This window comes from Echeneis naucrates, chromosome 10 (genome assembly GCF_900963305.1).
Source record: "Echeneis naucrates chromosome 10, fEcheNa1.1, whole genome shotgun sequence".
Taxonomy (NCBI): domain Eukaryota; kingdom Metazoa; phylum Chordata; class Actinopteri; order Carangiformes; family Echeneidae; genus Echeneis; species Echeneis naucrates.
In genome coordinates this window covers 4,563,391-4,577,033 of record NC_042520.1, presented here as the reverse complement: position 1 = coordinate 4,577,033, position 13,643 = coordinate 4,563,391, and the positions used below count along the sequence as shown (strand labels likewise).

The 13,643-nt window shown below is 44.5% G+C and overlaps 1 protein-coding gene across 6 annotated transcripts in view; it reads left to right on the top strand.

The window, feature by feature from the left end:
• rapgef2b (Rap guanine nucleotide exchange factor 2b) overlaps nt 1-12,048 on the top strand; it is a 92,356-nt gene extending 80,308 nt beyond the window's left edge. For 3 of the 6 annotated variants that reach the window (XM_029511833.1, XM_029511828.1, XM_029511834.1), the window contains 14 exons: nt 737-894; nt 1,704-1,718; nt 2,098-2,338; nt 2,477-2,860; nt 3,031-3,242; nt 3,538-3,661; nt 4,117-4,140; nt 5,470-5,693; nt 5,980-6,147; nt 6,624-6,773; nt 8,073-8,271; nt 8,376-8,899; nt 9,066-9,356; nt 10,942-12,048. In XM_029511833.1, coding sequence (XP_029367693.1) covers nt 737-894; nt 1,704-1,718; nt 2,098-2,338; nt 2,477-2,860; nt 3,031-3,242; nt 3,538-3,661; nt 4,117-4,140; nt 5,470-5,693; nt 5,980-6,147; nt 6,624-6,773; nt 8,073-8,271; nt 8,376-8,899; nt 9,066-9,356; nt 10,942-10,967 — 2,740 coding nt within the window. In that variant the 3' untranslated portion in view covers nt 10,968-12,048. The remainder of the gene's footprint in view (nt 1-736; nt 895-1,703; nt 1,719-2,097; nt 2,339-2,476; nt 2,861-3,030; nt 3,243-3,537; nt 3,662-4,116; nt 4,141-5,469; nt 5,694-5,979; nt 6,148-6,623; nt 6,774-8,072; nt 8,272-8,375; nt 8,900-9,065; nt 9,357-10,941) is intronic. The other 3 variants (XM_029511831.1, XM_029511829.1, XM_029511832.1) reach the window with 3 other exon arrangements.
• Nucleotides 12,049-13,643: the final 1,595 nt, after the last annotated feature.

Below are 13,643 nucleotides of genomic sequence, written 5' to 3'. Positions count from 1 at the left end.
ATTTGAGATATTAGATTTTAATATCCAGGCATCATTTGGATTGTGTCAGCAAATTGCACTCTATCTTTGATTACTTTGTACTAAAAGACGTTGAAAGGGAGAATGATCCAAAAGCATCTCATGTCAGTAAAACTGAAGATTTTCCTCTCTAGTGTCGATTGATCTCTTTGAGAGAGGAAGTAGTTGGCTGTTTGTCTCCACTTTCCTCACTGTATAAAAACTCTGAAGGTTTTTTTTTTTTTTCCCCCCCCTGACACTGCAAACCTGCTTCTCTGCTGAGCCGAATCTAAAAGACCCCCGATGAGTGTCATGGTGCTGTCAAGATATTCGTATTTAAGTGAACGCCTCACTGAAAAATGACGTTGCTTTAAATGCCTAATACTATATTTCTATATATATCATGTACGGTGATTAGAGACGCCGTAAGATGTTTCATCAGCCACACCAGTAGTGAGGTTTTTTCGCCGTATTTCCGAAGGGAAGTAAATTTTTTATTCTAATGGTCTTGCACAGGTACATATTTCTGTTCACTGAGCCAAATGTGAGCCAGTCATGACACCTGTCAGCCAGTCTTAGGTGAGAAATGTGGATCTGTTTCATGTGAAATATATTCTGCACAGCCAGAGGAGCCCACGCCTCCCAGGCCTTGCCAACATGAACATCGCCCTCTGCCTTTTCATGGGAGAACTGCTGTCTCACCCCTCCCTCCCTCGCTCTCTCACGCTTGCTTCCATAGTGACGTTTGCGTGGGCCAATCGCAGGACGACAGCATTGTGGGGATGAAACAGTCCAAGCAGATCCCACCGGCTCTGCCTGTCAGTGGAAACCTCTCGTCGTCAAACCCAGACCTCCTGCAGTCTCACCACCGCATCCTCGACTTCAACAACCAGCCTGGTGTGTTTGTAGTTTCACAAAAAACATTTGATATACTCATTTACAAATAGCTGAAAATGTACAACTAAGGTCATACATGTAAATCAACAAGAAACATTTGAAACCATGCTGTTAATCAACTTTGTTTTTTATTAATTTATTTATTCTGTGTGATAATTCAATATTGAAGAGCCCTGAGAGCTGGTTCCTTCTGATCTGGGACAGCATTATTATAATATACTTTTCTTTTACGGCGGTAGCAAAGATAAAATATAACCTGCTAGGTCATGATATTGATTTCACCATATTTTGCTACAGTACTTTCTCTGGAAATATATTTGAATGGTTTCCCTTGATGGTCACTTCAAGCTTTTCATTTACATTTCATCGTTCACAAGATGGTCTGTGTCCCGTTTTCATCTGAACATCTTTTTCAAGAATCTCAATTTAATGATGAAACTTCTCAGACCTTGAGGTTTACATGCAGGTTTACAGTTTGGCGCACAGCTCCGGAACAAAAACAGGTTTAAATATCAAAATCAACTTATGGTATCACACCGATGGAGCAATTTTGTAAAAGTCATTGATTTGCGACATTTGCTAGCACACCAGGGATGTTTAAGTAATAGCTGCCTAAATGTTGTGAGGAAGTTTGTGACGGCTGCCGTCTTTCATTTAACAGTTTACAGCATATAGTCACATCATCCAGACCTCCAGTCCATTTTGTCACCTTGCTAACTGCATAGAGGCAGTGGCAGAACTATAGAACTTATATTTTTACTCCATCTTTATTAACTCCCGTCCATCACATGTTGTTTATGTCCTCCCAGATCCAGTCATACTGAGTGAGTATATCCTCTCCCCATGATCCTGCTTCTCCAGGCACAGCCCTGTCTTTGTCAATGCTGTCAGACATTAAGAAGTTCCTGATGTAGAGTAAATAAAGTTAATCTGCATTCAGGCTGGTGGATGTTAAGCAATTGATGCTAACACTGTTCTCCTGATTACTGAGCTTTCAGTTTTCTGCAGCCACATGGGGTGCTTGTTTTTGTCACATAGATTTGGTTTCTCATCATTTCTGGGGTGTTTCTGGTCAAATGAATGATGGGAAATGCAGTTTGCGAGTGACAAAAGGTGGTGGTCTGTCTTCACTAAAAGAAAATTCGGGGAAATGACCATTTAGAAAAATGCTTTGTCTTCAATAGCATCTTGTGTTGTTCACAGATATGTCAGACCAGGTATTACGAGTTTTCAAGGCAGACCAGCAGTCTCGGTACATCATGATCGGGAAGGACACGACAGCCAAGGAAGTGGTGGCCCAGGCAATCAGGGAGTTTGCTCTGACTGCAGCACCGGAGGCTTATTCACTGTGTGAGGTGTCAGTCACACCAGAGGGCGTCATCAAACAGAGGCGATTACCAGACCAGCTGTCTAAACTAGCCGACAGGATCCAGCTGAGCGGCAGGTACTGGCAATCATAGATATTGATGTAAAGTTATATATAAAACACATAAAGCAGCAAGTGTGTGATATTCGTACTTCATTTGTTGTGGAATAGTTCTTGACAAAATCTTTTGAAACGCATCTGCTCCTTCTTCACCAGATACTACCTAAAGAGCAACATGGAGACAGAGACATTATGTTCAGATGACGACGCCCAAGACCTCCTTCGAGAAGGCCAGATCTCTCTGTTGCAACTCAGCACTGTGGAGGTGGCTACTCAGCTCTCGATGCGGGCCTTCGAACTTTTCTGTGCAATTGAGCCCACCGAATATATCGATGACCTGTTCAAGCTGCGCTCCAAGACGGGCTCAGCCAGCCTGAAGCGCTTTGAGGAGGCCATCAATCACGAGACCTTCTGGGTGGCCACGGAGGTGACGCGAGAGCCCAACCAGCTGAAACGTATGAAGACCGTCAAGCATTTCATCAAGATCGCCCTGCACTGCAGAGAGTGCAAGAACTTCAACTCCATGTTTGCCATCATTAGGTGAGAGGCAGAAAGTTTGCTGTCTGTCGTATTAATGTGATCATGAATTGCTTATTTTAGAATATATTGGCAACGACCTCTAATGAAAAATAGCAATGAACTGAGTCATAGCCAAATAATTTGCTGGTGTTGTGCAGTCTTTCTCATGGAAACTCTGGTTCTCTCCACAGCGGTCTGAATCTGGCTCCAGTCTCCAGACTGAGGGGAACTTGGGAAAAGCTACCAAGCAAATATGAAAAGCTGTTCGGGGACCTGCAAGACCTCTTCGACCCCTCCAGAAATATGGCCAAGTACAGGAATGTCCTCAATAGTCAAAACCTACAGCCACCAATCATCCCTCTGTTCCCCGTTATCAAGAAGGACCTCACCTTCCTTCATGAAGGTAGATGACACAGAGCCAAAGATAGCATTCTTACTTTACTGCCTTTTGGAGCAACTGCAGATGTTTTATGCAGCTTCCTTAGAAATCAGACATTTTCCTGCAAATATGGGTTTTATCTAGTAAAACCAAATATCAGGTCCTCGTCCAAACTTAGTTTTAACTAAAGTTGTGGCTTGGTGTGGTTGTTGGGCCAGAATCAGATGTTTGCTCTTGCTGTGGTTCTGATCAGGATTAGTTTTGTCATCTTGTAATGTGAGTCACTGGTATTTAAGTTTCCTGTTGGCCCCTTCCTCAGGCAATGACTCAAAAGTGGACGGCCTGGTGAACTTTGAGAAGCTGAGAATGATTGCCAAAGAAATTCGCCATGTTGGTCGCATGGCGTCCGTCAACATGGACCCAGCCCTCATGTTCCGGACAAGGTACGGAAACTTTCAAAGATGAATGTTTCGGAACGATCACGATGCTTCACCCTCCCTGTAGGACCAGTCAGCACACTTCTGACTAACCAAATTGGGTGGGGGTTAACCGGTTCACATAGATTCAGTAAAGATTTCTGCATCACGCTTTTCTTTCAAGCAGCTGTCCCTTCTGGCAACTGTTTCCTCTAGCAACTGTTTCCCCATACACATTGTTGGCATAAATATGCACAGTGCTCTTGTGAAAGTGTGTCTTTGTCTAATGATGTCTTCTCCTAGTGGATTTTTGCCATTTGATTTCCTCTCTGCTCGCTTCCATGAGGTTCTTTGGTGAAATTGCTTCTCTTTGGTGGATCTTGGTGGTCTTTCCTGTCCTAAGCTTTGTCTCCTCTCTTTCTCTCTCTACTCATCCACCCTTTGCCCCCCATGCTTCTCTTTTCATGGCACCCACCCTCTAGGAAGAAGAAATGGAGAAGTTTAGGGTAAGTTTGGTAACCCTGCAGCGTTTTTGCATTCCCTGCACCACAGCCCTTTATTCTGCAATTTTGCGTGCTTCTTTTCTCCTTTTTTCCATTAACCAGTTTGAGTTGATTCCTCCCATTAACACTGCCTGACCCCACCCTAAGGGCATGCATTGCACAAAGGTCACTTGTGCTGACATAGCTATTTACTGCATACATTCAGAGTCACAGAATATTACTTGTTTCGCAGTTCCAAACCAATACATCTAAAATTGATAATAAATAAAGAATCTCGCCTTGCAGAGCAAATGTGACCTCTTGTGATGTTTTCTTTTCTTTTCTTTTTTACTTAACAATGTGCATGCACCGTTAGTTAAAACATTTCTGGCTTTTTAGGTTTTTTTCTGTGCATCAAACCTCCAAACAGACAGAGACTGTGGATGTAAAGTAGTTTTTTTACATCACGCTTTACATTCTTGTGGTCTAATGGGACATCATTGCGCATTTGATTGGAAACATACGCACACACATTACATTCAGACAAAGAAAAAAGGAAATGTTTTCACTTCTGTATCCCATAATCATGATTGAGCATCTTGTAATTATGAGAAAACTGCCTTTTAATTACAAGATCTGAATCTTGTAATGATGGGATCGTTTTATGGTAATAATGACATCTTAGTCTCAGAAATATGAGATGCTTAGTTGTAATCACAAGAGACTGAACTCATAATTATGAGAATTTCTTTTTTCAGTGGTGAATGCAGTGTGCAGAAACTTTTTTTTCTTTTCTTTTTTTTTGACGTCAGTCTCACTTAAAAGACACAGTTCATAGAGAAAGCGTCAGGAGGAAATGAAACCTGAACAATTTGACGAGCACGAGCATGGCTTCTCATTAACTAACACTAAAGCCTTTTGTCTTTTACTGTTTGGGTTAAACATGTGCCAAAAAGGCTTTAACTACTACTACAACCAGCTCTGACTCAAGCCACAGAAATGTAAACTATGACCGTGTCACAAGTAAAATTCCCCCTCTCTACTACCGTGCTGTTTGACTGTAACCTCCCCCCTTCCTGAAATAATGCCTGGTATGTCTGGAATGTATTGGTGTTGAGAGGAATACCTAAAGCTGCTCTCTGCATGTCCTAGTTTAAATACCACGGCCTCTGTGCAGCCAAGTAGAAGATCAAAATGTTCATCATGAACTGTAGGAGCATTCGAAGCCAAAGATATCCTAACAAGTCTTTTTCTCTACCCTCTTATGTGTTTTTCACTTGTCTCTGTGTAAATCTGCGTTCCTCTGTGTGTTTATGTGCATGTGTCTGTCTGACTGCCTTCATGTACAACCAGGTCTCTAAGCCAGGGTAGTGCCAATGCGGCAGTGCTCGACGTCACCCAGACAGGCGGGCACAAGAAGCGGGTGCGTCGCAGCTCCTTCCTGAACGCCAAAAAGCTTTATGAGGACGCCCAGATGGCCAGGAAGGTCAAGCAGTACTTGTCCAACCTCAGCCTGGAGACGAACGAGGAGAGCCTGCAGACGCTGTCACTGCAGTGTGAACCCTCCATCAGTACGCGTGAGTTTTTCATACAGCTTTGTACACACAGATGCACCAATATAATTTTGGCCCTTTTCTTTTTTTTTTTTTTTTTTTTTAGATAAATGCACTTTCCAAAGATTCACAGCCCAGAGTCAGACAGGGTGGGACCACTGTAGTAACAGGATGCTTACACTTGATTTAAGACTGAGCCAACATTTTCACATTATTCATTTGATCCATGCAACAAACCTCACTGTCCATCAGCAGTGGACTTAGACAGCAAGTCTGTTTTACTACATGTTTATTTTCTAACCCAACTCAGTACCCAAGAATGCTGGTGGGAAACGACCAGACACCTCCCCGGTCGTGTCCAGAGCTGCCAGTCAACAAAGGGGCCAGTTGGCCAAAGGAAACCAGGCTCTCCAGGTCCCAGCCGTGGCCCTTTACCCATCCAGAAAGAAAGTGCCAGTCAAGGATCTGCCGCCTTTTGGTAAGATGTGAATAATTTGATTAGAGCAACCAATACTATAGGGTCCCTTAATAAGAATTACTCATTTCTTTACATCTATCTCCAATGGCTCTTGATGGTCTCAACAGTCTCTGTGGGGGAAAAAAAACAAAACAAAACTGAATTTTACGTATTTTGAGCATAAAAACCGAATTCAGCTGTATTTTAACTGATACCAGTATGCGTTATTCCCACAAATAGAGTTTATTGATTATTTCTCCTGATAGCAGAGTGGAGGCCATTGCCTCATTCTCTCTTCCACATCCTGTTATCTGCAGACAAAAGCAGGCAGCCTTCTCCAGTTTCTTCATGGCGTTGCTGCCATCTACAGGCTGTCTGGCAACAAGCACACGGAAAAAGAAAAGATCCCAGACAAAGCAGCTTTGCATCTTGACAACCTTGGGGCATGGCTGTGTTCCTAATGCTAATTCTGCTCATCTATTTGCAAATTTCCACAGGCACCAGTTCCCCCCAGTCTCTGAAAAAGATCCTGTCTCTGTCGGAGGAGGGGAGCGACAGGCACCGGAGGCAGCCAGAGGACACAGTGTCCAACGCCTCTTCCCAGCTCTCGTCCCCTCCCACCTCCCCCCAGAGCTCTCCAAAGAAGGGTAAGTAAGCCAATAACCACCACCCCCCTACACACCCCCTCCTACTACTCTCCAGGCTCCTTCCCTCTGTCATGATGTGCCACAAATGCCATCTGGTGGTCCCCTCATGAATTGCTTTAAATGTCAACTTTGTTTCAAACTGTGTTCCACTATCAGGACAAGAGTTACCAAAATGTCCCACTGGAGGTAATTATGTCATTTTGGAGCCTCCTGCAGGTTAAGAGGTTCACTCGCTGTGATTGTCCATGTACTTCTTCTGATCTTTTTCGTTTTGGATGACAGCATGATGAGGGAATAACGATTGAGAAAGATATTCCCCATCCTTTCATGCAGCTGTGCTGGCTTCAGGCCTTCTACAGTCCATCTGCAGCTGGAGACCCAGGGGCTCCAAGTCAGAATAACAGTTCTTCTAGAAAGACCTTTTGTTTCCTGAGCTGAAGTTTAAACTCACTTACAAACCGTTTTTGTCGTAAATGAAGTCTTGAGGGTCCTGTGATTTCACACATCTTCTGGTCAGCCCCAGATTAAATCTTACATCACCTTGTAGAAACTAACCCAGATCTCTTGGCACTCTGCACCTCTGTCTCCTGTGACACTTGTGCAGAGAGTGATGCAACATTTCTTCCATTCATCACACACATAGACAGAGTTATGTGTTACTGGTGACTGGATTGATTTAAACTGATGATTGCTGAGAAATATGATACTCAACTACAGCTGAGCTTGATGACAGTCGCCTCTAACTACAGAATATGTACCTAAACGTATGGGTGGTCATCACCAATTATTTTTTTTAAGCGATTCCCGACCCTCTCACACTTGGCTCATCAACTTGTCTACACTCTTCAGGACTGTGTGGAAATACAAATAAACTGCTGCTTCAGTCAGAGTCTGATGCATTTCTGATGAGCTTGCTGGCTAACCTGGAAATGTCACTCTACAATTATCCTCAGACTGTGTGTGATGGCTCGTTTAAAAACTGCCTGAGATAAGATGGTGAATTAGAGATTATTTATGGTGTGAGAGGGAAGGGAACCAAGCTGTAATAACTTTTCTTGATGGTTAATCAGGACGTTGGAGTTGTGTGTGGGAATGTGGATGGTTGCCCCTCAGCACATTGGAGGCTGTTAGGGCTTCTTCATTCTCAGCCTTTATGAAGCCTTTATTTCTGATTTAGTCTGGTCTAGTTTACCTTTTGCAAAATAAAATTTTTGATGGCTGTGAGGTTCACATGATAATTGGATTTTTCTCTACAGGTCAAAGTTTATAAGGAATCAAAATGTTCTTTTTCTTTTCCAGGTTACAACAGGATGGGAGACGCCTACTCGGACTCTGGTCACAGTGAGATCTCCTCTCGCTCCAGCCTGGTCAGTAACTCCTCTTTCGACATGGCCCAGGAGGAGAGGCGACTCCGTCACTCTGGAGTTGGGGAATCTCATATGGGGGGGCCGCGGCTGGAACGCAGAGCCACCACTGACCCAGACCAGTACAGCCTGGGGTAGGAAAACTAAGGACAAAGATGTGTGGTTTTATTTTTCTCACTTTAAAATGACATTAATACATCTTGTGGGGTTTTTTTTGTTTTTCTGTATCTTATCGCAGGTCATACTCCTCGATGCAGGACTGTCGTGGTATTTACGCCGGCTGCCCAACAGTGCTCTCTTCGCCCAGTTCAGAGGAACTCACTCAGGATCAGGGCGATCGTGTTTCCCTCGATGCTGCGGACAGCGGCCGAGGCTCCTGGACTTCCTGCTCCTCTGGTTCTCATGACAACATTCAGACAATGCAGCAGGGACGTAGCTGGGAGACTCTGGCCTTTGGTGTGGGTGGAGGCAGCATTGGAGGGCTCCCTCCTGGCGGACCAGAGTCATTTCTAGGCGGATCTGCTGCCCTCTGGGCTGCACAGGCCAGGGGGAGCTGGGCTTCTGCCAGCTCCTCCTCTTCCTCAGCAGCGTACTGGGGAGAGGACTCTGAGGGGGACACTGGCACCATCAAGAGGAGAGGAGGGAAGGACGTCAACGCTGACCCAGAAACAAGTAGCATCACATCCACCGGGTCGGAGGAGGCCAAACATCTGAGCCGGCCATCTCCATCACCCATCACCGCTGGGGGTAAAGGCCTCATTTGTGAGTGACTGCACTTCACAGTCCAGTTGCTTTTATTACTGAATTGTTGAATTATTATCCAGAACCAAATTTTCTCTAAAATTGAAAAGAATAGTTTCATTCATTAATCCAATTCCAGTCAGGTATTTAGGTCAGATTCATTATCATCTGTGTCGTGTCTCCTCAGCTCGGAAAGAAAGCCGTTACCGTGAGCCTCCCCCGACTCCCCCCGGCTACACTGCCCTAACCATCTCCGACCTCGCCGAAGGGCAACACCCAAGCCCGTCTGTTCCCACAACCGCAGCAACTCACTCGGGCCGCCGGCCACCAGACTACACCACAGCCCTCCAGCGTTCTCGAATGGTTACCCAATCGCCTGACTCCCACCAGGCCCACCAGGGGGCGAAACAGCGGTCGGGCGGCCTCCACCACACTCGCTCACCGGCCGAGGAGCAAGAGCCCGATGAGGAAGAGGAGGGTGAGTCCTTGTCTTCCAAACTAGTCGCTCTGAGGAAGCCAAAGCCAGTGGCACAGCATACACCTGAGACTCCCAGACCATGAGAGTGTGTGTACGGGGGTTAACAGGCAGGGCCCCTCTCCCCAAGGCAGGTAAAAACTAATTTATCAGGTTGCCCCCCCCCCCCCACCCCCTCTCCATTGCAATGAACCTGCATGCAATCAGGAACACGCACTTGGACTGAGACTGACCATTTCTTCACACAACCTCCCACAGCACCAGTAGGATTGGTCCCATTTCAAATTACAATTTTCCATCAGCCGAACTTTAGACATGACGTATTAAAGATTTGAGGATTGTTCATTTGGATTGGGACCCTCACCTTTAACTCACAATGTGTCATCATGCATGAGTCATACTGGTTGGATCAGAAACTCACCACTTCTCTGCCACCACACATCCTGCTCCTCTCTCTGTCTCTCTCTCTCTCTCCTCCGTCTCACACACTGTGTCGAACATCCATCAACAGGCACAGTGATGTTCGAATCCTCTCGCCCATGCAATCAAAACACGATGCCTGAAAACATGCACCTCCATTCTCCTGCAGCAACACACGTCTGCCTCACCCACAGTGGCTCTGATTGAACTCTGTCTTATTGTAGTTTACAGGTATTGAACTGAAAGACTGAAATGTGCTCGAGTGTGTCACAAAAATGTTGTTGTTGAAAGTGAGACTTTTCCACGTTCTTCCGGATGTGCAGTCATTTATAACATTTTCCTGCCAAACAGCTATCTGCACTGTCAACACAAAAGTGTTATTTTTTTTCATCTGCGTTCTGTTGGTAGTTGTCATAGGATTATTACATTGGGGGGGGGGGGGGGAGTATTAAAATGAGATACAAGAATGAGGAGCGAAAGAAAGACAGTACTAGCAGTTTACCAAAGCATTTTAAAGGAGCTTTTCCTGCCTGTCAGGGAGCCTTTCCAGCTCAAGATGAGATGTACAAGATGAAAATCGAATAACAGATTTGAAACACCCTGGAGATGAGTAAACTACCCCGGTGATCATTTTCCACGTTCATTACCTGTGAAGTTACAAGACAAACACAAAGCAGACATGGATTGATTTTGTGAAAATTATCATAAATATAGCTGTGTGTGAAATAAGATGCTGCTGCTGAGCAGCCAGCTCTGGCTCCAGATGCTCCATCTCAGCTGCGAGAACCAAAGATCTGCAGGTTTAAAGGTTGCTGATGTGTTTTTGTGTTTGGAAGTAAATAAACGACATAGGACGGGTTTTCTGCTAAATATATCAGACTGAGATACAAGACAGTGTGAAGCTGGAACAGTAAAGCTCAGTCACAAAAAAACGTTATTATATCACCTATAGCAAATGCCCAGTTTCATTGTACTTTGGAAACTGACACAGACGTGACAGAGCCGTGACACATCTGGAGGGCCGAGGGCAGGAGTTTGCTTCCAACATAGAGCAGCAGCTTCTTCCATCATTTCTCAGCTTTGACTGAAGTAAACGTTTTTTATCTTGTATTAAAAATGGAGCTGGTCAATGTGACCTCTGACAGTCTTTTCCCGTCTCTCCCCACAGAGGATGAACAGGTGTCAGCAGTGTGAGGGACAACAGCGGACGTCCTCTTGCAGTAACTTGAAGTCCCCCTGGTTCGGGGTGGGCAGGATTAAAGAGACACAAACCAATAGACTCATCATCAGTTACGTACGTGCCTGCCTCCTCCACTTGGCTCTCCATCCCGATCGGCAGATTCCTCTGCTCATCTCCCTCCCCTGCCTTAAAGCATCATGGGGGGTTGAATGACCCTGCATGCAAAAAATAAATGAATAAATAAAAAAAATACTGTGAAGAAAAAGAAGAGTTGGAGAGAAGGTCAAAGACGATGACAAAAAGCCTGGCACTTTGGAAAAAGACTACAGAAACCTAACTAGCGCCGGGAGGTCCACCTGGCCCCACAAACACACACAAAACCACATAGATGTTGCTGTTAGAAGGGGGCACGGCTCCTTAAGACCTTAAGACTACCCCCCTCTCCACCCCCCCACCCCCCCACCCTCCTCCACTGAGTGAAAAACCTGCAGAGCCCACCTGTTACCACAGCAGCATCATGATGTGCTGAGCTTCATCTGCACTTTCTCATTTTCTACTTTGGAAAAACCGAACAAAGTTAAAATCAACATACGAAACTTTTGTTTGACGACAGAGAGAAACAACGGTTGACTTGACTCTTGTTTTTCACCTTCCCTCTAGATTTCTTTCTTTTTTTGTTTTTGTATTCCTTTCTTCAGCTGTTTGCACTCTGGTGGGGGTCGGGGGTTTGGGCTGGGGGCCCGGGGTCGAAAAGAGAAACCAAGTCAGCCCATCATTTCTCTGCCTGGACTAAAACAACCCATCTGTTGTTGAGTGTTTGAACTCTGAATCCAGTATTATCATGTTTCACATGTGAAAGCTTATCAAGTGTTGGTTCAAATCAAAGCTAGCAAGAGAGAATCAACATGCACAGTGTACTGACATACCTACACACACACACACACACACACACACACGCGCATACACACACACACACACACACACACAGATACACACATTGTTTTTGTATCAGTGCATACACAAAATTCATTTCTTAAAAAAAAAAAAAAAAAAACTAAATAAATAAAAAATAGCACTTTCAGCACAATCCTAGATGTTACCAGACATTTGGCCTGGATACCAGGGTATGAGCAAACCATGTCTTACAGTCATCCCACCTCTGAGCCAGTCTGGTTACATCAGTCTTTTCATCATCCTGTGGCTTGCTGTTACATCACAAGCGTCCCGTTTTCTCAGTTGCCTAAAGGTGATCTCCAAAAAGCACATAGGTTGACTTGACCACCCACTGAAAACTGAGTGAACACGTTGGTCCCTGCAGCGCATTCAGAGGTACACGAGGTAATTGACTAAATCGGCAGGAAGTGCAGCAGCAGCAGCAGCAGCAGCGGCGGTGGAGGAGATTGAAGCCTGCAGATTCAGCCTGTTTGCCCAAATGAAAAGCTCCTGTCAGGGTTGGATGCCGGCAGAAATCAAACCTACAAATGAAACTGTAAGCGGCGCTCACTGGCGTCAGAAAAGTTGCCTCCTGTCACTTCATTTCTGGTCTGAAGGGACTCAGACTGAGCAGGGTAGTAAACATCAGCAGGTTTCAGAAGCTGCTCATGTGCAGATGGTCAGAGTACTTCTGACCATGTACTTTTACAGATGATCTTGTACAGAGTCTTATAATATACACATTTCCCTTCCAAATAAAAGTATCCCCAAATCCAGAATTGGCTTTCCCCCCTCCTAAACACATGCCACGTGTTGTGAATGTCCAAAGCGCCTTATGATGCCATGATTGCATACATTTCTTTACGTGGTTGTTCTCATCATAAATCACCTTGTTTCAAGAGCAAGTCTTGACTCAAGCAATAGTGGAGTGAAATGCCTTATTCAAGATACTTCCCCTGATTTTCCTTTTTTTTTTATTAAGACTCGGTACAAGATGAAGACGAACCGTTTTCTTTGTTTTATTGTTACATGGTTTGGCACGGTGGCTTTTGCCATTGTGTGTCACGGTGTTGTGGAGCCTTTTGTCTACATACAGTGACCCTGCACCTCTTCCTCTGCTGTTGTGCTACCAGATTCATCTCCACAACGAACGAACGAACAAACAAAAAGAAGCAGTTCTCTCACCTGTTGCAAGCGTCAGCTCAGTGGATGCTTTATGTATATCGCTAATGCCTGCATCCAGTTCTCCAGCATATCTTGAAATCTACGGAAGTGACTGAAGATTTATATTGTTATTTTTGTTAACTTTGACTCCGGTGGGGAAGTTGACATTCTGAAGATTTTTTTTTTTTTCCTCTCTCAAGGCTGCCAATCAGAATGATGAGACATCCAATTATGATAATAACTTTTCTTTTTCTTCAATCACTGATTCGCACTGATCACATTGATCAGTCCTGGAAACTACAGACTGAGAAGAAGATGAATGAGTGCAGTGTTTTCCACTGTGTTCTGTGACTACATACTAATAATTTCCTGGGTTTCTTTTGTCATTTGTAATGGCTGCAGATAGATTGTTAATAATTTGTTTGTATTACAGTGGTGACATGCATCATTCACTTTCATTCAACTCTGAAGATAATGTGCATATTAGCGGGCCGAGTCCTATTTTGAAAAACAAAACGTTGCACAAAAATGTACAAGATAGTGTAGTAGGTAGAACTGCTACTCCATTTGATGTGTGATGTCAGTGAGAAATG